Source organism: Oncorhynchus nerka, linkage group LG11, assembly GCF_034236695.1.
Source record: "Oncorhynchus nerka isolate Pitt River linkage group LG11, Oner_Uvic_2.0, whole genome shotgun sequence".
In the NCBI taxonomy this organism is placed as follows: Eukaryota; Metazoa; Chordata; class Actinopteri; order Salmoniformes; family Salmonidae; genus Oncorhynchus; species Oncorhynchus nerka.
In genome coordinates, this window is record NC_088406.1 from 53109580 (window position 1) to 53134779 (window position 25200).

The 25200-nt window shown below is 43.4% G+C and overlaps 1 protein-coding gene across 2 annotated transcripts in view; it reads right to left on the reverse strand.

Annotated features, from left to right (window-relative positions):
• Positions 1 to 21327, reverse strand: part of si:dkey-103g5.4 (uncharacterized) — a 65331-nt gene extending 44004 nt beyond the window's left edge. For both annotated transcript variants that reach the window (XM_029673232.2, XM_029673231.2), the window contains exons 1-16: positions 21149 to 21327; positions 20760 to 20983; positions 19856 to 20017; positions 18579 to 18758; positions 17766 to 17886; positions 17571 to 17660; positions 16333 to 16510; positions 15890 to 16052; positions 15490 to 15678; positions 13960 to 14134; positions 10508 to 10647; positions 9094 to 9204; positions 8610 to 8815; positions 4308 to 4465; positions 3605 to 3832; positions 3045 to 3380 (exon numbers count right to left, since the gene is read on the reverse strand). In XM_029673232.2, coding sequence (XP_029529092.2) covers positions 3045 to 3380; positions 3605 to 3832; positions 4308 to 4465; positions 8610 to 8815; positions 9094 to 9204; positions 10508 to 10647; positions 13960 to 14134; positions 15490 to 15678; positions 15890 to 16052; positions 16333 to 16510; positions 17571 to 17660; positions 17766 to 17886; positions 18579 to 18758; positions 19856 to 20017; positions 20760 to 20983; positions 21149 to 21296 — 2809 coding nt within the window. In that variant the 5' untranslated portion in view covers positions 21297 to 21327. The remainder of the gene's footprint in view (positions 1 to 3044; positions 3381 to 3604; positions 3833 to 4307; positions 4466 to 8609; positions 8816 to 9093; positions 9205 to 10507; positions 10648 to 13959; positions 14135 to 15489; positions 15679 to 15889; positions 16053 to 16332; positions 16511 to 17570; positions 17661 to 17765; positions 17887 to 18578; positions 18759 to 19855; positions 20018 to 20759; positions 20984 to 21148) is intronic.
• Between the last annotated feature and the right edge of the window lie 3873 nt (positions 21328 to 25200).

The window sequence follows — 25200 nt, forward strand, 5'->3', positions numbered from 1 at the left end:
GTGTTGGGCCTTTACCAAGGTCCAAGTCAGGTCATAGCTACTTATTAACTGTTATGTGTCAAGCAACCACATATCCGGCAGCTTTTTCCTTGCGTACCACAACTTCAAAAACAGTATTTAAAGCGTCAATTCAATTTATTTCAACATTTGGGATTCCAAAAATCATCCAGTCAGATCTGGGGTCTAACTTTACCTCTCATTTATTTGCTCAGGTTCTCAAACAGCTTAAAGTTAAACACAAGTCTACTGCGTTCCATGCCCAGAGCCAGGGAGCTTTGGAACGTTTTCATCAAACTTTAAAATCCTTGCTTCGTGCATACTGTACAGAACTGTCTGCAGATTGGGAGGAGTTGTAAGTACCTCGGCGTACACATCACAGACAAACTGAAATGGTCCACCCACACAGACAGCGTGGTGAAGAAGGCGCAACAGCGTCTCTTCAACCTCAGGAGGCTGAAGAAATTCAGCTTGTCACCAAAAACACTCACAAACTTTTACAGATGCACAATTGAGAGCATCCTGTCGGGCTGTATCACCGCCTGGGACGACAACCGCTCCGCCCACAACCGGAAGGCTCTCCAGAGGGTAGTGAGGTCTGCACAACGCATCACCAGGGAAACTACCTGCCCTCCAGGACACCTACACCACCCAATGTCACAGGAAGGCCAAAAAGATCATCAAGGACAACGACCACCCGAGACACTGCCTGTTCACCCCGCTATCATCCAGAAGGAGAGGTCAGTACAGGTGCATCAAAGCTGGGACCGAGAGACTGAAAAACAGCTTCTATCTCAAGGCCATCTGACTGTTAAACAGCCATCACTAACATTGAGTGGCTGTTGCCAACATACTGACTCAAATCTCTAGCCACTTTAATAATTACAAATTGGATGTAATAAATGTATCACTAGTCACTTTAAACATTGCCACTTTATATAATGTTTACATACCCTACATTACTTATCTCATATGGTTATACTGTACTCTACATCATCTACTGCATCTTGCCTATGCCGTTCGGCCATCGCTCATCCATATATTTATATGTACATATTCTTATTCATTCCTTTACACTTGTGTGCAAAATGTAGTTGTTGTGAAATTGTTAGATTACTAGATATTACTGCATGATCGGAACTAGAAGCACAAGCATTTCGCTGCACTTGCATTAACATCTGCTAACCATGTGTATTTGACCAATAAAATTTGATTTGATTTTGTAATAAGATCCTGGCCTGCAATGGCAAAAAAATATATTCTAATGTGGCCCTCCATGGAAAATAATTGCCCAGGCCTGTGCTAGAAGGATGTCATGTCCTGCCATTGGAGGAGTGGGTGAGTGACTGACTTTTTCCCCTCATATCATATTGTTTTTCGGTGGCTATACACAGCTAGAGATGCAGGCGTCATCTGGTTAGCTTGCAATAACTTGAACAACTGTTATACATTTAGCATTTTCTTGCGTTCGCAAATTCACTCTGGCGATCTACTCCGATTTCAGAGCACTCTCTTCTGACTGTGCCAGAGCGCAGAACAACTGATGAATTTACAAACATGCAACAACTGCTGAATATGACCAGTGTCAGTAAACATTAGGGCAAAAAAAGTGAGTTAGTCAAGTACGCTGTAGATAAAATGTAAACAGCCTAACCAGCTCTGCTCCGGCGAGTAAAAATGGTCAGAGTGAGGTGTATGGGATCAACATCATACCAAATGTATTCGCAAATGTAAATCCCCAATCCACAAATGTAAATCCCCAATCCACAAATGTAAATCCCCAATCCACAAATGTAAATCACTATCCACTGCAGTGTCTATAAATTGTCCAAACCCATAGCCGCTTTCTCACTCTATATTGATTGCTATAACATTTTCACAAATGCCTTAGCATACGTAATTCCCAAACATTCTAAGAATTTATGAAAACGTGAAAATGACCAAATTGGTCGCTTGTCAGATTTTTTATTTTTTTTCAGTATCATATTCTTCCTGGGGGTGTATATGAACAGATTTTAATACAATTTCATGTTGCTAAAGTACTGTCAGTTCTACGTTAAATGCAACAATGTTTCACACACAAGTTATTTTCATAGAGATGGCTAACTACAGCAAGTACGCTGCAATAAACAAACACAGTCCCACTCACCAGATGATGATGATAATTGAAAATGAACTTATTTTTGAAAGTTATTCTTGAAAAATGAGAAGCTAACAAATGAGCAACAACATCCACTTTGATAACACCTGCTGCAGCCTCTGCAAACTAGCCGGCAACAAAAGCTAGCTAGCCGGACCATAGGAAAACTACTGCTCGCTACTGCTCAGTGACTTGTTGGCCTTCAAGAAGGCAGAAGATTCTATACGTTTTTGTAAAGTTGAATGGTAGATGCCTTTATCAAACTTCTGATGGCCTAGCCAATGGCTGACTTCGCTAGCTAGTTTCATATCCCCAGAGACCAGCAAAGAAAAATCCTGATTTCCAACAAAAACTGAAAAGATTCAATCAGAAAATCATTGAGAATAACAATATAAATTATAATGATTTTTATATTATTATAATCATTATTTTATAAATCCATACTGGGCATTTTGATCTCTTATTATGCTGGTGATTTGACAAAATTACAATCATGGTCTTGAATTGGACTCGTATTTTTCTGGTCGCGGTCTTGACTCTATCTCAGACCCCTTGTCCCCCTTCTTGTCTCTTGGTCTTGACTCAGACTCGATTTGCTCCAGTCAACAATTTCACTAGAAAACTAACCTACAACTAGACACCAATGCGCAACCAATCCATACGCTAATTATTATTATATATTTTTTATTTTACCTTTATTTTACTAGGCAAGTCAGTTAAGAACAAATTCTTATTTTCAATGACGGCCTAGGAACAGTGGGTTAACTGCCTGTTCAGGGCAGTAGGCCTATAAGGTGACCGCAAAAACACTTTAGTAAAGCCTGTAAAACACTACAGTGAATAGTATATAAATATAGTAATACTACAGTATTTATGGGGGTAATTTGTTCGCCCAGGCAGTACTGACCTGTTATTGGATCTAGACTGACTCCGGCAATCAGCACCACATTTCCTGTCATGGGGTCCAACATGGGAGAGCCCACCTGGATGGGCTGGGGCAGTCGGGTGAGGGGGCACACATGCACACCTCCCAGGGGGTACACCAGCCCAGTCTGAGGGTGGATGGTCACAGCTAAAATGGGCACCAGGACGCCTGTGTCAGGGTCACACATGGGTCTCCCTAGCAGCAGTCTTTGTCCAGGGCGGAGGCCTCTCAGTTGGGTGGTCACGGGCTGGGCTGAATGGCGGGAGAGGGGGTATGGCACAAACGGCAGGAGGGGAAACTCCCACTTTCTCATATCCCCTGATAACAAGGAGCAGGACATTTTTAAGTATCTACAACCTTATCTAAATCATACATTTGGATTTGAGTGAATCTAAATCATTACTATTCCTTTAAAAAGTGAAAGAGTGAATTGTTTGTATGTGTTTTGTACGTAAACTTACAAAGTCAAAGTGCATTACAAAGTCGTAATGCATGTACTATCGATCTCTAGTTGTGGTTACCACACAGCGCTCTTGACTCACCTGTACATGAGTCTGTTGTGAAGACTAGGATAGAGCTGGCTGGGTCATAGCCCACGTTGCCAGCTACGGGCAGCAGTCTGCCAGTCTGAGGGTGGAGGAAGAAGTCAGGGGGCACTGGCATACTGTGCCCGCTGGCCAGGAGCATGTGGGTGTGGGGTTTGGGTAGTATGAGACCTGTGACAGAGTCTGTTTGGGCCGCTCCACAGGCACGCACTGACCCGTCAGGGGCTGGAAGAAATGAAGTTGGGAAAATAATTTGATCCACCTCATAGGAAGCGATATGTCAAACTTTATAACAATATTTCAGTAAATCTGACTTAAGTCTCTTACCACAGCCAATGTGTCTATGAAGCTAAATTCATCTGACTGGAACATAGGCTGATTTACATTATACGTATATTGTCCCATTGACAAAAACATAACATCTTTCTACCACAAGGTGGTGTCATTTCACTTGCTACAGCTTTGGAGTGAACGCAACACAAATCAGGGTGACTCCTGTGTGTAACTACTATTTTTTTTTACCTTCATTCATATAAAATATGTATTTCTCTGAACTTCTCAAATTTAGCAGGGACAGACAATAGATTCTAGAATGACTGTTTATTGCAGTTGTGTGCCTGTACTGTAAGATACTGTATCTGTTATTTAATGTTTAAGCATTCGGGTTTCAAGCCTGGTGCAGTATGGTAAGAGGTCTCACCTATGATGTCCTCCTTGCTAAGGACGGAGCCAGTGTCGGGACACAGAAGTTTCGCCCCTGTGCCTTCTCCCAGGGTCGCCCAAGCCCCCTGTCGTTGGCACTCCCCCGACACCTGCTCTGCCATCTCGGATGCCAGTGACGCCACCCTCTGAACAACACTGTATTAACGATCATAGGGCACAGAGTTTATTTCTGGTCAGGTAACATTGTCAGGCATTGGGAAAACTCAAGGTTCTAACTGTGTACCACAAAGCTCTCATCACAAAGCACAGCAAGGTCTATCTAACTTGGCTGTAGAGCTCCTGTTCTAAAGGGCTGCTGTATTCCTGCTGTTTTTCATTTCTCCATTGTTGTTAATTGATCAGAATATAACTGCTGTTGAAGGCAAGGATAAACAAGCTCATCACCGAGCTATGGACCCTGGGACTGAACCCCTCCCTCTGCAACTGGATCCTGTGCTTCCCGACGGGCCAGGCCCTGGTGGTAAGGGTAGGCAACAACTTTTCCTCCACGCTGACTCTCAACACGAGGGCTCCTCGGGTGTGTGCTTAGTCCCCTCCTGTCCTCCCTGTTCTCCCACAACTGCATGGCTTCGCATGACTCAAACACCATCATCAAGTTTGCTGACGACACAGAGGTGGTAGGCCTGATCACCGATGGCGATGAGTCAGCCTACAGGGAGGAGGTCAGAGACTTAGCAGTGTGGTGCCAGGACAACAACCTCTCCCTCAACGTCAGTAAGACCAAGGAGCTGATTGTGGACTATAGGAGAAAGAGGGGAGAGCATGCCCCCATCCACATCGACGGGGTTGTTGTGGAGCAAGTCAAGAGCTTCAAGTTCCTTGGCGTCCACGTCATTAAGGACTTAACATGGACCACACACACCCACACAGTCGTGAAGTGGACACGGCAGCTCCTCTTTCCCCCAGTAGGCTGAAAAGATTTGGCATGGGCCCTCAAATCCTCAAATGTCTACAGCTGCACCATCGAGAGCATCTAGACTGGCTGCATCACCGCTTGGTATGGCAATTTCACCACCCTTGATAGCAAAGCGCTACAAACCCCTGACACATTCACAAACACTACACAGCGCGCATCCAACCCGGAAGCCAGCCGCACACATAACACATACACGCATACCGACACAGCACACACACGCATACTCCCACACACTTTCACAATCATCATTTGCTGTTGATACTCTGTTCTTTATTTTACGAATATTATCCATTCAGATGCCTAGTCACTTTACCCTGCCTTCATGTACATTGATCTGGTACTGGTACTACTAGTACATACAGTGCAAGTCAAAGGCTGCTCCTCCCCTTTGACTTGCACTGTATGTACTAGTAGTACCAGTACCAGATCAATGTACATGAAGGCAGGGTAAAGTGACTAGGCATCTGAATGGATAATATTCGTAAAATAAAGAACAGAGTATCAACAGCAAATGATGATTGTGAAAGTGTGTGGGAGTATGTGCTGTGTCGGTATGCGTGTATGTGTTATGTGTGTGCGGCTGGCTCGGGTTGATGCGCGCTGTGTAGTGTTTGTGAATGTGTCAGGGGTTTGTAGCGCTTGCTATCAAGGGTGGTGAAATTGCCATACCAACGGTGATGCAGCCAGTCTAGATGCTCTCGATGGTGCAGCTGTAGACATTTGAGGATTTGAGGGCCCATGCCAAATCTTTTCAGCCTACTGGGGGAAAGAGGAGCTGCCGTGCACCATCGAGAGCATCTAGACTGGCTGCATCACCGCTTGGTATGGCAATTTCACCACCCTTGATAGCAAAGCGCTACAAACCCCTGACACATTCACAAACACTACACAGCGCGCATCCAACCCGGAAGCCAGCCGCACACATAACACATACACGCATACCGACACAGCACACACACGCATACTCCCACACACTTTCACAATCATCATTTGCTGTTGATACTCTGTTCTTTATTTTACGAATATTATCCATTCAGATGCCTAGTCACTTTACCCTGCCTTCATGTACATTGATCTGGTACTGGTACTACTAGTACATACAGTGCAAGTCAAAGGTTTGGACACACCTACTCATTCAAGGGTTTTTCCTTTATATTTTTACTATTTTCTACATTGTAGAATAATAGTGAAGACATCAAAACTAGAAATGAACACATGGAAGGAATCAAAAACAAATCAAAATATATTTTATATTTGAGATTCAGTAGTCACCCCTTGCCTTGATGACAGCTTTGCACACTCTTGGCATTCTCTCAACCATCTTCACCTGGAATGCTTTTCCAACAGTGTTGAAGGAGTCCCCACATACGCTGAGCACTTGTTGGTTGCTTTTCCTTCACTCTGCGGTTCAACTCATCCCAAACATTTCAATTGGGTTGAGGTCGGGTGATTGTGGAGGCCAGGTCATCTGATGCAGCATTCCATGACTCTCCTTCTTGGTCAAATAGCCCTTACCAAGTCTCACAAGACACAGTGGTTGGAACCACAAATCTCAAATTTGGACAAATTTCCACCGGTCTAATGTCCATTACTTGTGTTTCTTGGCCCAAGCAAGTCTCTTCTTCATATTGGTGTCCTTTAGTAGGGGTTTCTTTGCAGCAATTCGACCATGAAGGCCTGATTCATGCAGTCTCCTCTGAATAGTTGATGTTGAGATGTGTCTGTTACTTGAACTCTGAAGCATTTATTTGGGCTCCAATTTCTGAGGCTGGTAACTCTAATGAACTTATCCTCTGCAGCAGAGGTAACTCGGGGTCTTCCATTCCTGTGGTGGTCCTCATGAGAGCCAGTTCCATCATAGTGATTGATGGTTTTTGAACCAGTTCAAAGTTCTTGACATTTTCCGCATTGACTGACATTCAGGTCTTAAAGCAATGATGGACTGTCGTTTCTCGTCGCTTATTTGAGCTGTTCTTTCCGTAATATGGACTTGGTCTTTTACCATGGTCTTTTACCAGATTTGATTTGTTGTGCTGCCCTCCAGGATTCAAGCTTGACACCCCTGATCTTAACAGACCAATGAGAAGTGAGTTTGTTTTAAAAAAATCATGTACAAGCTATTTTTGCGTCTGTTTTGAAACGTATCAATAACAGAACAGCAATGATCAAATTCTTAAAATACATTTACAGAACTCATTATTTTCTTGCCTTTTGGACCTGACTTACATATCTTAGACCAACTTTCGCTGAACTTTAAATACAAATGTCATCTAAGTGTTTTGTTGACCGAATAGGAACACATATTTTCATCGGAAGAGAAATGTGTTCACTCTTTCTGTCAATAAGTAAATACTACTGCTTTATACTACTAAATTCTAAATCACGTTATCAGTGTCATACCATGTACAATATAGGGAAATATCTAGACAATAGGGACACATTTTTTAGATTTTTTTTTACAATATTGCAGACATGTATAGAATGAAGTTGGGTTACTTCTAAGTCATCATCTCCAACATTGTGACCTTCCATTTTAAAGCTCTATTTATTTTCTTACCCCCTTTCTCTCCCCAATTTCGTGGTATTCAATGATTAGTAGTTACTGTCTTGTCTCATCGCTACAACTCCCGTACGGGCTCGGGAGAGACGAAGGTCAAAAGCCATGCGTCCTCCGAAACACAACCCAACCAAGCCGCACTGCTTCTTAACACAGCGCGCATCCAACCCGGAAGCCAGCCAATGTGTCGGAGGAAACACCGTACACCTAGCGACCTGGTCAGCGTGCACTGCGATACAGTGCCTTAGACCACTGCGCCACCCGGGAGGCCCTCAATGTGCTTGTTTTTTTATTTTATGTGTATAAAATTGTTTGGTGAAATATGCATAAAAGGAGAGTAATGACCCATAATTAGGCACCTTTGGATAGTTGTTCTTCCAATTTTGACCATCATGATTTAGTGACTACAAAGAAAATGTGTTGATCTACTGGAATTTTTAAAAAGACAGACTAACTTTCTCTTTTGTCTGCTTTGACTCGAGAGAAGTATGGTTGCGTTAATCTTTTCGCAGGCAGTCGTGGTCTTTTGATGAATTTATTCATTTAGACATTTTGACAGTATAATATAGTTTTGATGAATGTATTTTTGTTTTGAGTTTTGCAAAAGGCCACCGAGTCCTGTGTTTTTGTGGACTTTGTTTTGTAAAATGACAACATTGGTCCAAGACATGCTTGTACGGGATTGAGAAAAACTGTAATATTCTCATTAATACCCCTGGCCAATTAAAAACAGTTGTAGTTCAAAGCTCTTTCCAGAACACACAGGCATGACAGGAAGAGACAAGGGACACAGATTCAGACATTACTGTTGTGGGTGTTCATCCCAGAGAGGGTGGTCAGTGTTGTCCACTGCTTGGCCCAGTAGCCTCACACACTCCCTGAGATGGGCCCCGAAGGTCCTGTGCACCGTCTGCTGGGCCATCAGCTCTGTCCTCAGGACCCCGAGCTGACTGTCCAAGAGATGCCTGAGCTGCTGGGCCAGGGACCTACGTCGGATCACCTCCTGCTCCACCTGGTGGTGTTTAGTGGGAGAGATGGAGGCAACAGTGGATCACAGTGGCACATGACAATGCCCTCTTATGTCAACAGGGGGATAGCATCTGGTATTGCAGTACTTTACCTACCACAGTGTTAGTATAGAATGCAATGCACGTGAAACAATGAGACCTGGGTCAAATACAAGGTGCACTTGATTTAGCTTGATGTTTGCACTTCGTGGACTATTTCATTAGCTCCTTTGGTGTTTGTACAGCGTATCATGTATTTGATTCAGGTCAGGGCAACACACACCTGCCTCCGCAGCCTCTCATAGCCCTCCCTGGTCTTCCCAACTGCAGACCAGCCCGGCTGCAGCTGGAGCCCCTTCAGCTTGTCCATCACCCCCTGATACAGGTCCTTCACCTGCAGACACACACAAACAAACACTGTAGAGCATAGCAAGTTTCTGTCTCCGAAACAGGGTTCACAAAGACGTGCAGGGTCCACGCTGCTCATATTACTGTACATCGTTATCGGCTCAGCTCCCCGGAGCAGTGTAATAATCCTAACCACTCTAAGATACTTTAACCACAAACAGGAAAGGCTAATACGGTCAGAGCCGGCCCCAGGCATAAGCAAGTTAAGTGACCGCTTAGGGCACCATGGCACTAAGGGGCCCCAGACCCAAAAATACATTTTCAACTTACTGTTGAGTTATAAAAGCAGAATACACAAGGTGCGATTTGGTTGTGCATAAGCATACATCTGTTTTTCTCTTGTTACGTCAGTCACTGACAGTCACTCAATTGACCCATGTCAGCAAAACATTTCTAGATTGGTAAATTAGTTTAACCAGCTATCTAAACTTGTACTAATCATGGTCAAATGACCAACCAGGCATGCAGGGCACTTGCGCAGGGGCCCTGACCTCCAAATGTCGCTAGTTCAAATACCTGAGACAACAAGGTGAAAAATGTGCCGATGTGCACATGGGCAAGGCACTTAACCCTAATTGCTCCAGGGTTGCCGTTGATAATGGCACACCTTGACTGTAACCCCTCTCTCCGAGGAATAAAGGACATGGCATAACTCATGGAAAAATTTGTAGGAAAATTATTTTAAACTACAAAAATGTATCTCAACTCTATGGCAAAATGTGTATAATTGATGGAAATGAGCGATAAAACTGCACATTTTTCTCTGTGCCCCATAACAAAATGAGTAGAATTGCATAAAATATTTTATAAAATTCCTAAATAGTAGATTCCTAAGTAGAATTGCAGCAAACTTATTTTAAAATGTAATTTTCTTCTCTCCGCTTTTAAAAGTGGGGCCACTAAAATGTTTTGCCCATGAGGTGCTTTGGGCCCCAAAAAGGCTAGGACCAGCCCTGAATATGGTGAAAAACGGGTGTAACCCAAAAAAACACAAGCATTCCAATATGTCATACAATATGAGAAGACTATATAATATGACATTGTCTCGATTTACTTGGACTTCACGTTCGGGATATTTGAGGCTTGGGAAGGTGAGAGAGTGAGAGGTTTGGTGCGAGGTTTGTCTTACCTATAGAAATACATGTACATACAGTCTATAAATGTCAAATATCTGTGAGTTTGTGAGATCATGTTGCTCAATCTATTAAAAAAATTTAAAAATCTAATCCTATATCGTTACATTATAATTCTATAAATACTATTGTTATTCCATTTCTGCAAGGTTATACCTCTCCTCTGAGCTGGCTCAGTCTAGCGGTGACAGACACACTGTGTTTTAGTAGGATGCTGTAGAAGGTGTTAGTGCTGAAAGCCTCCAGGTCCACCTGATGCTCATAGTCCCAGAACTCATCTGCCTCCAAGTGCAGGGCTACCACACAATGAAATAGAACACAGAATGTATAGCATGACATATGCACTTGCAAACCAAGGGCTGTGGATTTGATTCCCGCTGGCGCCACCCATATGTTAGTCACTTTGGACAAAAGCATTTGCTAAATCCCACTGGGAACAGACGTCAAGTCATCGTCTATTCCACGTTGGTTTAATGTGGAAACAATGTTAATTCAACCAGTGTGTTCCCAATTAGTATTAATAAGCTAATAAAACAAGATACCTATTCAGGATAACCTCCCTTGTTGAATAAGCATATATATATATGTGTGTGTGTGTGTGTGTGTGTGTGTGTGTGTGTGTGTGTGTGTGTGTGTGTGTGTGTGTGTGTGTGTGTGTGTGTGTGTGTGTGTGTGTGTGTGTGTGTGTGTGTGTGTGTGTGTGTGTGTGTGTGTGTGTATATATGAGGGCTACAAAGATAAATATTCAACAAGGGAGGTTATCCTGAATAGGTATTTTGTTTTATTAGCTTATTAATACTAGTAAGCCGAATCCTAACTTGAGATCCATGCTCTTAACTCAAATTTAGTCTCAAATTGATACCCATGAATGATAGACATGAAAGTCGGAGTTACGTGCACAGATCTTCAGTTAGGATGTGGCCCACTGTGACTAACTGATATCTGTATTCAGAGGCATGTGTTCATGAGTGTCAAAGGAAGCCAGGCTTTAGGGTATCATACTTTTCCTTCAATTTGCAAGAGAAGATCTCACCTGAAGCACCGCTACAGCTCGTTCATTCCCGTGAGGCTACAATATGTTGAGTTTACCTGGGAAGCTGTGAAGCGCTGGGGAAGCTGTGTGTGAAGCCAGCTATAGACTATTGCAAGATTGTGTTCATGAGTCTTTCATTAAATGCATATGTTTGCTGCTTTTCATTAAATCACGTATGGCTACAAATATTATATATACATTCCTTTATATGGGCATATTATAGCCTAGGCCTATATACATTAGTTAATATGGGCAGAAGCATAGGCCCACCCACTTGGGAACCAGGCTCACCCACTGGGGAGCCAGACCCAGCCAATTGGAATGAGTTTTTCCCCACAAAAGGGCTTTATTACAGACAGAAATACTCCTCGGCCCCATCTCATTGTGTTGTTGTCCTCTGGAGGCTAGCTAACTAGCTAAAACTGTCCCTTTCATAACTTAGGGATTTGGACTTGTGGGTTTTACTTAATTCTCCGTACTGGCCATTGATTTTAATGGCGATTCTGATCCAACCATAAAGTCATACTTTGTGCCCCTGGCCTGAGAGGATAGAAGTTCAATATGTAGCTAGTTGTAGTAGGCTAATGTTAACTAGCTAACGTTGCCCATGAAAGGAAGTTAGGCTAACGAGCGAGCTTTTTAGCCAGGTAGCCTATGACATCAAAAACTAAAAGCGTAATGTATGACCGAGTTATAGACCGTTTCGTCTCATGGAAGAGAGGAGGATGGCATTGGCGTTTCTCTACAAACTGGGTGGGTCAACATGTTTTTCTACTTGCACGCAAGCATGCATACACAAAGAAATCAGAACCATGGACAGCCACATCATATTTAGCTTATGTTGATTGGACTAACTTGTTTTTGGTATCGCTGTATTAGACTAAGTGTAGGTGATTTGATTATGTTGAAATATTGAAGTTGAAATGGTGTTGGAATAGTGGAAGCAGCCCCTGTTGCGGTAACTCTCTGTGGTTCTAAATTAATAGTTGTTTAGTAGTCTGAAAATGTCGGAGACATTAACTTACCTGACTATGCTGTAGGTAATGTAACTGTTTGTTACATGTCATATGCTTTGTGGACAGAGGTTGCTCTCTGGTTTTGTGATGAAACAAAGTTGTGGTTGAATTTATTCTGCCACTGTGTCTTCTTATTGTCTCGGCCTTAGGCCTATATATCACAGGTAGCTAGGCACATATATCACGGTAGCAAGGCATAAGCACTACCTACCTATCTTTCCGATTTAGTCCTGCCGTACATACCTACACGTACGCTACGGTCACAAGACGCAGGCCTTGTTGTCCCTATAATTTCTAAGCAAACAGCTGGAGGCAGGGCTTTCTCCTATAGAGCTCCATTTTTATGGAATGGTCTGCCTATCCATGTGAGAGACGTAGACTCGGTCTCAACCTTTAAGTCTTTATTGAAGACTCATCTCTTCAGTAGGTCCTATGATTGAGTGTAGTCTGGCCCAGGAGTGTGAAGGTGAACGGAAAGGCACTGGAGCAACGAACTGCCCTTGCTGTTTCTCCCTGGCCGGTTCCCCTCTTTCCACTGGGATTCTCTGCCTCAAACCCTATTACAGGGGCTGAGTCACTGGCTTACTGGTGCCGTCCCTAGGAGGGGTGCGTCACTTGAGTGGGTTGAGTCACTGACGTGATCTTCCTGTCCGGGTTGGCGCCCCCCTTTGGGTTGTGCCGTAGGGGATATCTTTGTTGTCTATACTAGGCCTTGTCTTAGGATGGTAAGTTGGTGGTTGGAAATATCCCTCTAGTGGTGTGGATGCTGTGCTTTGGCAAAGTGGGTGGGGTTATATCCTGCCTGTGTGGCCCTGTCAGGGGGTATCATCGGACGGGGCCACAGTGTCTCCCGACCCCTCCTGCCTCAGCCTCCAGTATTTATGCTGCTATAGTTTGTGTTGTTGGTTGATTGAACTAACAGGTTATACAGCAAACAATGCGATTATCACAACACAGAGGTTGTAATATGGCTTTTTTTCTGGCTTGTCTTCCCCAGTGATTCTACCCACGCTACTGATATTACTGTAACATTGTGCCCCTATTGTACTGTCTTGCACTGATTGTCCTGTCTACAATACCATTCGTTCACATAAAACAAGTTTTCCATTCTATATTATGCTGAATCAGCTACTGAGCACATTTTTCTGTATACTGGTCTTGTTCTTACACTACTGCAGTGATTTCATTGCAAATGTAAATTGCTAAAATATAAATATAACAAATCTAAGTGTATTTGGGCTGATTGTCCAACTTGATCAAGATGGTTTCAGTTGTAGTATGTGTGGCTGTTGATATTGTGTGAGCATGCGCGTGAACGGTGGTATTTTGCAAGCACCACACCAGAGTGTGATTGGTTGTGGCTTTTGGGTGTCTAAGGGTCAGTCTCCCCATTGTGTAAACAGGGTTGTGTAAGGTAGTAAAGGGTACAGGTGTAAGCTGTTATACTATGGTCCGGTCCCTGGGAATGTTTTATAGTATGGTGGTTGGGTAGCTTGCTTGCCTATGGGCTATGGTGGGTGAAGAGTGAGTGGGAATGAGGAGGATATATTGTACTGTACCGGGCTGTATAGAGGCATCCGTCATCCTGGCCTGGAGGTTTCGGTGGTACTTCTTTAATGTCGTCACCCTGGAACCCTTTGAGGCGTAGTCTTCCATGGGGTACTGGAGCTGGAGTGTCCGGTACTGGGCTCTGGTGGCCACTTTCTCTGGCCAGCCATACTCCCGAAACAAGATCTACACATGGGAATACAAATCTGTCTGACTTGTGTGTAAAAACAGAATTGTGTGCACAATGTGCGTGACCTTTGCTCCACTAGAATCTTAAAGGGAGTCAACAGCAGCCCGAGAGGCTTGTAGGAAGTCGAAACACAAAACAGGAAATGAATTTGTCACCTGCTACAGAATCAATAGTGTTCACAGAATGTCATCAATACAATAGAACAATGAATACTCAGTGTCCTTGTACCTCCATTCTGGCTGCAATCAACAGACATGAAAATAATCCATAACATCCAGTATCCAGGTCTAGTGACCATCAACCCGCACCTTGAGTGTCACAAATAGAACACTGAACATCATGTGCAATACAGAAAGGAAAAATACAGTGGTGGAAAAGGTTCCCAAATGTCATACCTGAGTAAAAGTAAAGATACCTTAACAGAAAATGACTCAAGTTAAAGTGAAAGTCATCCATTAAAAGAATACTTCAAATTTCTTATATTAAGCAAACCAGACGGCAGAAGTTTCTTGTTTTAACTTTAGATTATGGATAGCCAGGGGCACACTACAACACACAGACATAATTTACAAAGAAAGCATTTGTGTTTAGTGAGTTCACCAGATCAGAGGCAGTGGGGATGACTAAGGATGTTCTCTTGATAAGTGCGTGAATTTGGCCATTTTCCTGTCCTACTAAACAGTCAAAATGTATTTGTGGGTGTCAGGGAAAATGTATGGAGAAAAAGTACATTATTTTCATTAGGAATGTAGTGAAGTAAAAGTTGTCAAAAATCTAAAAGTACAGATACCCCCTAAAAAAACGACTTAAGTAAAAAATACTTACAGTATGTACTTTCCACCACTGCCCCACAGCAACCATTTGGACTATATTAGCCCACACAGCTACACAGATGCACTTTCATGCTTGGTTTAGGACTGCATATACTGTATAAGCTTATAGAGACTCTAACTGATGTATAGAACAGTATTAAAATGATCAGCTTTGGTTTAGATACAAGCATCATGAAAGCTACAACACAACACATTTTAATCTGACTTTGTGAAAATCTGTTTTTTGAACCAAACTTGCTTACCACTTGTCTTTCTCTCTTTTTTTTCTAAATATTTGGTCACATGATTCATTTTATGTATAGTTTCCTAGAAAGAAGGGGTGACTCAACTAACCCTTTGGCTCGACTGACCCCACTCTCAACTACGTTCTTAACTGTTACACATACGCATATTCTAAACTCAAATTTCCCAATTACACTTGCCAATAATGTTTATGGACGTGTGTGTGCGCTTGCAATCAAGGCATGCCTGTGAGGACGCATGTGTGTGTGCCTGTCAACGCCAAGAAGTGCTCTCACCAGCAGCGTCACACACAGGCTGAGGATGACCATAGCGCCAAGCAGCAGTCCTCCTGTCACCAACCAGTCAGGGCGTAGAAGCAGGTGTCGTCTCTTGGCGATGCCCATTCTTGTCACATGATGGGGGACAGTGGGGAAGAACGGTCCAGCCTCATAGCACTGTCCACCTGCTGGCATTACCCTCACATACTGTGAGGAGCAGAGGAGCACGTGAGCATATTGGCTTTAGATACTGGGAAGGCTTATGGATTTCACTTTTATCAGTTCAAAGTTACTCCATAACACAAGAAAAGAAAAATGAAGAGGAGCAGGGCATTACTATACAACGATTGTATCTTTCACCCATTTTGTTCACTAGGTAAGAACCTCTAAGGCCACGTTTGAGCAAACAGGGTAATACCATGTGTTTGTATTGATGATCGCTGAGTTTGAAGGCGTACACCCCAGGCTGAGTGAAGACCAGTGAGAAGAGTGTCGGTGGTGTCCTGGCCAGTGTCAGGTCCTCAGCCAGCCGTCTCAGAGGACCCCAGTCAAAGTCACGGTTGGTATTGTACAGGTTCTCTCTGGACAACAAGACAGGAAGTTTGAAGCTCAGTAGAAAAAAAAAGGATAAAGAAAATACGGTTCATAGAAAGATACGCAAAGGCCAAAATAATTGTTGCAGATAGTGGCTTTTCCGTAATGCTTTCAGGAGTGCATTGGATCTGCAACAGCACCCTGTCCCAGATGAAGAGGTTTGACATTTTATAAAACATATCTTGAAGTCCTATGCAAATTAAAAACTAATTTCTGAGAGCAAAGTGTAGAAAATCCACTGTCAGAAGCACAGTTTGATTGACTTACACATCATACTGAGGGTAATGTTGTCTGGTGACAGTGAAGAGCAGTGTGTCCCGTAGGTGTAGACATGCAGTAGGGTTCAGAATCCCCACAGAGCTGGAGTTCATGGTTCCTCCCCAGGTGGTTGCTCTGCTGGACCAATCAGACCCAGCCCCTCCTTCCTCTCTGACACCAGAGTCACCTGGTAGAAAATAGTCATGGAGGGATGGATGGTTGAATGAATGAATGAAAAAATTAACAAACGAACAAAGAAACAAACGGAGGAATGGATGGATGGATTAATGAATTAATCACAGAGATAATATTTTATCAGTAAGTGTGTTGGGACAGTAAAATTAGGATAACATGTACAGTGTCATGAAAAAGTATTTGCCCCATTTCTGATTTTCTCTTTTAAAAAAAAAAAAAAATTATACTGAATGTTATCAGATCTTCAACCAAAACCTAATATTAGATAAAGGGAACCTGACTTTACAAATAACAAAAACTTTGCCTGGCAAAAACCAAACACTGCATTCCACAGTAAGAACCTTATACCAACGGTCAAACATGGTGGTGGTAGTGTGATGGTTTGGGGATGCTTTGCTGCCTCAGGACCTGCACAACTTTTTTTTAATAGAAGGAACCATGAATTCTGCACCAGAGAAATCTACAGGAGAATGTCAGGCCATCCATCTGTGAGCTGAAGCTGAAATGTAGCTGGATCATGCAGCAAGACAATGATCCCAAAACACACAATCAAGTCTACATGAAAATGGCTCAAATGCAGCAAATTTGAAGTTTTGGAATGGCCTAGTCAAAGTCCAGACTTAATCCCAATTGAGATGTTGTGACTTGAAACGAGCAGTTCATGCTTGAAAACCCACAAATGTCACTGAGTTACCACAGTTCTGCCTGGAGGAGTGAGCCAAAATTCCTCCACAGCGATGTGAGAGACTAATCAACAACTACAGGAAGTGTTTGGTTGGAGTCACTGCAGCTATAGGTGACACGACCAATTATTGAGTGTAAAGGGGCAATTACTTTTTCAAACCGGGGCATTGGGTGTTGCATAACTTTTATGAAATAAATTCAATAAGTATTTATTGTCGTGTTATTTGTTTACTCAGGTTCCCTTTATCTAATATTAGGTTTTGGTTGCAGATCTGACAACATTCATTATAAAAAAATATGCAAAAGTAGGGAAAATACTTTTTCATAGCACTGTAGTTTTTTTTTATCTTTCTCTGATGATAGGTAACCTGTAGAGATGTGCATTCCCATGCTTTTCTCTGGAAATAACTTCAGAATCTCCGCTGGGACATCATTGAGGAGACCAAGGAACCCTGCATCTTTAAAAAAGCAGACACACACAAAGACAGTCATTGTTATTATTGGTCCTACCATGTATTAAGGGCCTATTGTAACTGGGCCCACACTGTATCTGAGGAGCTCACCATTTGTTTGCACTGTGTACACAGGAAGGGAGACATTGTGGCGACCGTCACACTGCAAGGTCCCCTGGGAGTCCCAGCGTTTGAACACGGTCTCCAGCAACACACTCCCGGAGACGCTCACCTGTTAGAGAAAACACTGGACCGTTTATTCATAACTATGTCAGGTTGTTACTCTATGTGGCTGTCTATGATGTCCAAGCATATGATATCCAAGTATGTGATTTCCAAGTTTATTCAGTTCATCTTCCGTACATTGTCTGTGATTGTACAAGCTAAGTTTTAACTCAAGGTAGTGTACTGTATACCCATACATTTTTCAATAAAATGGTCCTATGGATGTTGGTTGGAGATAAGGGGACAGGATCAAGTGTTTGTAATTGAAGAGTTTCATTCCAAAATGCTATATATCCATGTTCAGAAATGTTGGTAAATGTAATTGTATTGTTTAAAGAAATTATAAAAGAGATTAGTGTGTTTTTTCACTATCTAATCATGGCATGGGGTTGTTCAATGACAGACATCGCTTGATGGTTTTACTTCAGAGAGACAAATAATTGTACCTGTGTGTGTGTGTATCAAATCCACATTTTAATTGGTCATTTACATTTTTATGCTGCCTTTGTGTGTGTGTGTGTGTGTGTGTGTGTGTGTGTGTGTGTGTGTGTGTGTGTGTGTGTGTGTGTGTGTGTGTGTGTGTGTGTGTGTGTGTGTGTGTGTGTGTGTGTGTGTGTGTGTGCCTTGTGTGAGTATGTGCGCATAATGTGTCTGCCATACAACTCTTCACTTACACATGCTCAAGTCATCATGGCTTACCTGGCCTTCAGAGTTGCTATATACCAGCTGCAAGTCTACGGCAGCACACACTAAATGCAGTGCCAGCTTTGGCCTGCTCCTACACCAGCCACCACACACAGCTCTCTCTGGGGGTTCCCTGCACAGACACAGGCCCAGAGCTCCATCAAAGCCCTGGTAGTCCCCTGGAGAGAGACACACCTGGGAGAGGAAGAGAGTAACACTTGGGATCTGTTGATCTAGGAAAAGGCTGGGACTGAGCGGCAGCCAGTCAAGGGAAAAAGGTTACACATTACGTTGGACTCCATTATGTATATAAACCCTGGATTGCTGATGCTATATATGGGCCAATGATAGAATAATAGAATGAACGTGCCAAAAACGAATGTAGACATTAATAAATGCATTTCGATGGTTTCTAAAATATTTTTTTACAATGGTGGGGGAGTGCGAAGATAGAGGCGCAGTGGCTCCAAAACAGTGCCCGCTGTCAGTCATGTAGTGCAGGGGTTCCCAAACTTTTTTACTCAGGCCCCTCTTCTAAGCATTGGGGAACATCCCGCGCCCCCACTGCGCACGTGTACACGTGCCACATTTATTTCTATGGGCACAAGCACTGTTCACACCCTCATGTTGGTGAAGAGAACATTTTGCAGCTTTAAAGCTTATTTTCTAGCAATTCTATACATTTTGCCATGTCTAATGTGTATTCATGTGATATTTGAGTGTCTCAAGCATTACAACACAATCTATGGGATAAAAAAACCTAGCTAAAAATTGTTAGCTGACAATGGCTAGTTGATCTTGACATTTCTGACAAGTTATAAATAGCTCTCTAAGATACAGTATGCAATGACCGACAAGGAAAACAGATTGCATCTTGTGCATTCTACTGTTACAACTTTCAAGAGTAAGTTGAAAGCTGGACTGATTTCTTTAAAAAAAAAAAAATAAATTTACTCGCGACCGCGAGCCCCCAGTTTGGGATCCACAGATCTATTGTATATGTAAATGATTGGTTGGACTAGCACAGAGTAGACACCCATGTTGCCACAGTTCCATCTGTACATTGTACACAGAATAGAATGTATCAATGGAAACAGTTTCCACGGTTTTTGTATGCATGTCTTGGTAAAGCAAATTGTGTTATCAAAAAAGTACTATCAACACACCTGTACTGCACACAGTACTTTGTTCAATGAACTACAGTACGTAGAGTTTCTGTGTGTGTGTGCGTGTGTGTGTACGTGTGTGCAGGGTGTGTGTGTGCATGCATGGGTGAGTTATCTTCTCCTAACCTGCTGGGTACAGTGCTGTGCCCACTGCTGCCTGTCCAGACAGGTTCCGTGTTGTGTCCTCGCTCTCCCATCTCTACAAATATCATAGACACTGTGCAAACACGTGTCCCCTTGGCCCATGAGGCGGTACCCTAGGGCACAGGGGCACTGCCCATCACTGGCCTAAATTGGCACGTGCACACACACCCACACCCACCCACCCACACACACACACACATACCAACACACACACATCACACACAAACACATAACAACACATACACACAAACACACACATGCACACAAATAGACATTAGACCTTTCGCAAAACTCGTTTGACTCAAAGCACACACACTGGACTCTCCCCACGCACTTGTTTACGAAGCATGTGACAAATACAATTGGATTTTGATTTGATTTGACATTAAAACGCTTAGATCAACACCCAATACCTGGAAGTCATTCAGAGTACCTAGAGTCATTTCCCCTTTGAACATGAGCTGCTGAGTGGAAGGCTCAACAGTCACTGGGTGACTGACGCGGATGGAAATTAGACTCCGGCTGTGGTGAAACTTGATATGAAACATTCTGAGCCCGCCGGCTACAGATTGAACCCATGAACTAAGTGGATATACTGTATATTGTGTTAACTGTTCTTGCATGCAACCTGTGTGCCTGATACTACGGAAGACGGACAGGACAGAGTCATTGATACACAATACAAAACATAAAAGAAGGGCTTTGCAACCACACATGCACGCACGCACGCACACACACACACACACACACACACACACACACACACACACACACACACACACACACACACACACACACACACACACACACACACACACACACACACAAGAACATACGTAAACACACACACACAAACACACAGACACACAAACACACATACACACACCTGGAAGGTTTGCCCTTCTCCAAGACACACACATCTGTCCTGGCCAGGTAGGGGCTGCTGTGCCCAGGCTCCACAGGGTATGCCTGAGGTCAGAGCAGGTCGCGGACAGTAGTGGTTAGTTGGGCAGCTGAGACAGCTGTCCATGGAACTAGCACCAACCGTCGGCCCAAATGTACCCTTCGGACATGGCACTGGTGTGGGACTTCCCACTGGACAATAGTATCCTGTTTGAATAAATAGAGTTTTACCACAAAGTGGTAGTGGTAGTGTACCACCAAGGGTTTTCATGCGCTGTCACAAGGTGGCATAGTCAGGTTTTGTCTCTCATGCCACACATAATAATTATTCTCAGGTCTATCTAAGCATGCAGAGACATACAGTGTGTCTACCTTGTTCACAAAATGGCCTCTCCATCTCCCTGGTTTCCACAGTTCTGTTGTGGCCATACACAGTGTGCTCCTCCACGAAGACATACAGGCACCAAAACAGCAGGGTTGGCCGCCTGCATACTCCTGGCCCTACCTTCCTTAGCATCATCCCGGTCCTGGACAATCTTGCTACTGCTGTCCCAGAGTCAGTGGGGGACTGGAGACCAGCACTTTCCCTGGGCTACTGAATAATTGATGGGGCCTGCGAGGTAGGGTAACATGGGAGGCTGGTGGGTTGAAAATGGCAACCCTATGCATCCAGGTCAGATTACAGGCTTTGTTCATATCAATCCTACCAATGAACTGATATTGAACAGGTTGTGATTTGGCTCCCGTCACATCATCACCACTTTGCTTTACGGTTCATTGCAATTCTCCCCAAATTCTAGGAATTTACTATTGATTTGAATTGGATGTTTAGAATTAGCTAATTGTTTTTCAGGGGGGGTTCTGTTTGCCGTGTTGCCAGGTCAAAGAGTGGTCGTGAGAAATGAAGACCTTGTTTTGCTGCTTATCCAGTCAAACTTTGTCCTGTGTACTGAAAGGCTGCCAGCTTCTGTTCAAAATCCAAGGTAACATCTTCACCCTTTGCTTCCTCATGATAACGGGCCTGTCCTGGCTTTTATCAAGTGGTACACATACGCATACACATGTACTAAATCAATACCACATACCAAATAAATATCAATGAAAAAAAGTAGCAGTTTAAATATAGGTCAACCGCCTAGAAACCACAATACATAACTAAAATGTATAATGCAAAGCTGTGTGTGTGTGTGTGTGTGTGTGTGTGTGTGTGTGTGTGTGTGTGTGTGTGTGTGTGTGTGTGTGTGTGTGTGTGTGTGTGTGTGTGTGTGTGTGTGTGTGTGTGTGTGTGTGTGTGTGTGTGTGTGTGTGTATATATATATGTGTATATATGAGGACTATAGGAATGTGCATGGGTATGTGTGTGTGTGTGTGTGTGTGTGTGTGTGTGTGTGTGTGTGTGTGTGTGTGTGTGTGTGTGTGTGTGTGTGTGTGTGTGTGTGTGTGTGTGTGTGTGTGTGCTTGAGTGTGAATACACTTGAGTGTGTGCCTGGGATGTGTAATATTTTTATTTCATTTATTTAACCTTTATTTATTAACTAGGCAAGTCAGTTAAGAACAAATTCTTACTTACAATGACGACCTACCATAATGCAAAAGGCCTCCGACGGGGACTGGGATTAAAAATACAAATAAAGAGAGACCTAAGACAACAATATAGCTGGCAGCAACACATGACAACACAGCATGGTAGCAACACAACATGACAACAACATGGTAGCAACAGAACATGGAAGCAGCACAACATGGTAGCAGCACAAAACAGGGTACAAAAATATTGGCACAGACAACTGCACAAAGGGCAAGAAGGTAGAGACAACAATATATCACGCAAAGCAGCCACAACTGTCAGTAAGAGTGTCCATGATTGAGTCTTTGAATGAAGAGATTGAGATAAAACTGTCCAGTTTGAGTGTTTGTTGCAGCTCGTTCCAGTCGCTAACTGCAGTGAACTGAAAAGACGAGCGACCCAGGGATGTGTGTGCTTTGGGGACCTTAACAAAATGTGACTGGCAGAACGGGTGTTGTATGTGGAGGATGAGGGCTGCAGGAGATATCTCAGATAGGGGGGAGTGAAGCCTAAGAGGGTTTTATAAATAAGCATCAACCAGTGGGTCTTGTGACTGGTATACAGAGATGACCAGTTTACAGAAGAGTATAGAGTGCAGTGGTGTGTCCTATAAGGTGTCACGCCCTGATCTGTTTCACCTGTCCTTGTGATTGTCTCCACCCCCCTCCAGGTGTTGACCATCTTCCCCATTATCCCCTGTGTATTTATACCTGTGTTCTCTGTTTGTCTGTTGCCAGTTTGTCTTGTTTGTTAAGTCAACCAGCGGTTTTCTCTGCTCCTGCTCCCCCCCCAGTCACTCTTTTTCTCGCCCTCCTGGTTTTGATCTTTCCCTGTCCAGACTCTGAGCCCGCCTGCCTGACCACTCTGCCTGAGCCTACCTGCCGTCCTGTACTGTTGCCCCTACTCTGGATTACCGACCTCTGCCTGACCTGAGCCTGCCTGTCGTCCTGTACCTATGACCCACTACTCTGGATTATCGACCCCTGCCTGTTGTTTACCTGTTGCTGTAATAAACATTGTTACATCAAAACAGTCTGCACTAGGGTTTTACCTGAAACGTTATATAAGGAGCATTGGAAAATCTGATGGCCGAATGGCAGAGAACATCTAGCTACTTGAAAGCTCCCTCACCTGCCGATCTATAAATTACGTCACCATAATCTAGCATGGGTAGGATGGTCATCTGAATCAGGGTTAGATTGATAGCTTGGGTGAAAGAGGAGCTATTACGATAGAAGAAACCAAGTCTAGATTTAACCTTAGCCTGCATCTTTGATATGTGCTGAGAGAAGGACAGTGTACCGTCTATTCATACTCCCAAGTACTTCTGAGGTTACTACCTCAAGCTCTAAACCCTCAGAGGTAGTAATCACTCCTGTGGGGAGAGAGGCATTCTTCTTACCAAACCACATGATCTTTGTTTTGGAGGTGTTCAGAACAAGGTTAAGGGCAGATAAAGCTTGTTGGACACTAAGAAAGCTTTGTTGTAGAGCATTTAACACAAAATCCAGGAAGGGGCTAGCTGAGTATAAGACTTGTATCATCTGCATATAAATGGATGAGATAGCTTCCTACTGCCTGAGCTATGTTGTTGATGTAAATTGAGAAGAGCGTGGGACCTAGGATCGAGCCTTGGTGTACACCCTTGGTGACAGGCAAAGGCTGAGACAGCAGATGTGTTGACTTCATTCACCACACTCTTTGAGAAACCAGGCCAAAGACCCCTCAGACACCAATACTCCTTAGAATGGAATGGTCTACCGTATCAAAAGCTTTGGCCAAGTCAATAAAAATAGCAGTACAACATTGCTTAAAATCAAGGGCAATGGTGACATCATTGAGGAACTTTAAGGTTGCAGTGACACATCCTTAACCTGAGCGGAAACCAGATTGCATACCAGAGAGAATAATATAGACATCAAGAAAGCCAGTCAGTTGATTATTGACAAATTTTTCCAACACTTTGGATAAACAGGGCAAAATAGAATTAGACCTGTAACAGATAGAATCAGCTTGGTCTCCCCCTTTAAATAAAGGATGGACTGTGGCTGTCTTCCAAGCAAAGGGAACCTCCCCAGAGAGGAGAGACAGGTTAAAAAGGTCAGAGATAGGCTTGGCGATTACAGGGGCAGCAACCTTAAAGAAGAAAGGGTCTAAACCATCTGACGCAGATGTTTTTTGGGGGTCAAGTTTAAGGAGCTCCTTTAGCACCTCGGACTCAGTGACCGCCTGCAGGGAGAAACTTTGTAGCAGCGTAGGGGAAAAAGAGGGAGGAGCATCAGGGCTAGTCGCATTAGACCCACAGAGACAGAACTGCTTCTTAAAGTAACTAACTTTAGCCTTCCGGATAGCCTGAGTGCACTCATTTCTCATTTGCCTGAACGAGAGCCAGTCAGTCTGAGTATGCGTGTGCCGAGCCTTTCGCCAAATGCAATTCTTGAGTAACTCTGCCAGATCACGGTCACACTTTTTACTTCTCATTTTCTTTATGTAATAACCTGCAGTATGTTCAGAAGTCAACCTTCTGCACAAGCATAAGCAGGTGGCCTTAATCCACCGCTGGTGGTTCCCCCTCCCTAGATAGCATATGAACACGTCATAAGTGATGGCAATAAAAAAAGTTGAATTAAAGGAAATTAAATTTAAAAATGCTAGATCCTCTCCGCCTCATTGCAAAATGTCAATATTGGCACATTGCCCAATGGCAATATGTGTAGAATTGCAGGACATTTGCTTTAAAAAATGGTGTTTTCTCTTTGGCCTATGGCGAAATGTGTAGAATTAGCTGTTTCCCCCCCTTGCTCAGACCTTGCGATACGCTGTTCTCCACTCTCGAGGACATTTCACATAATATATT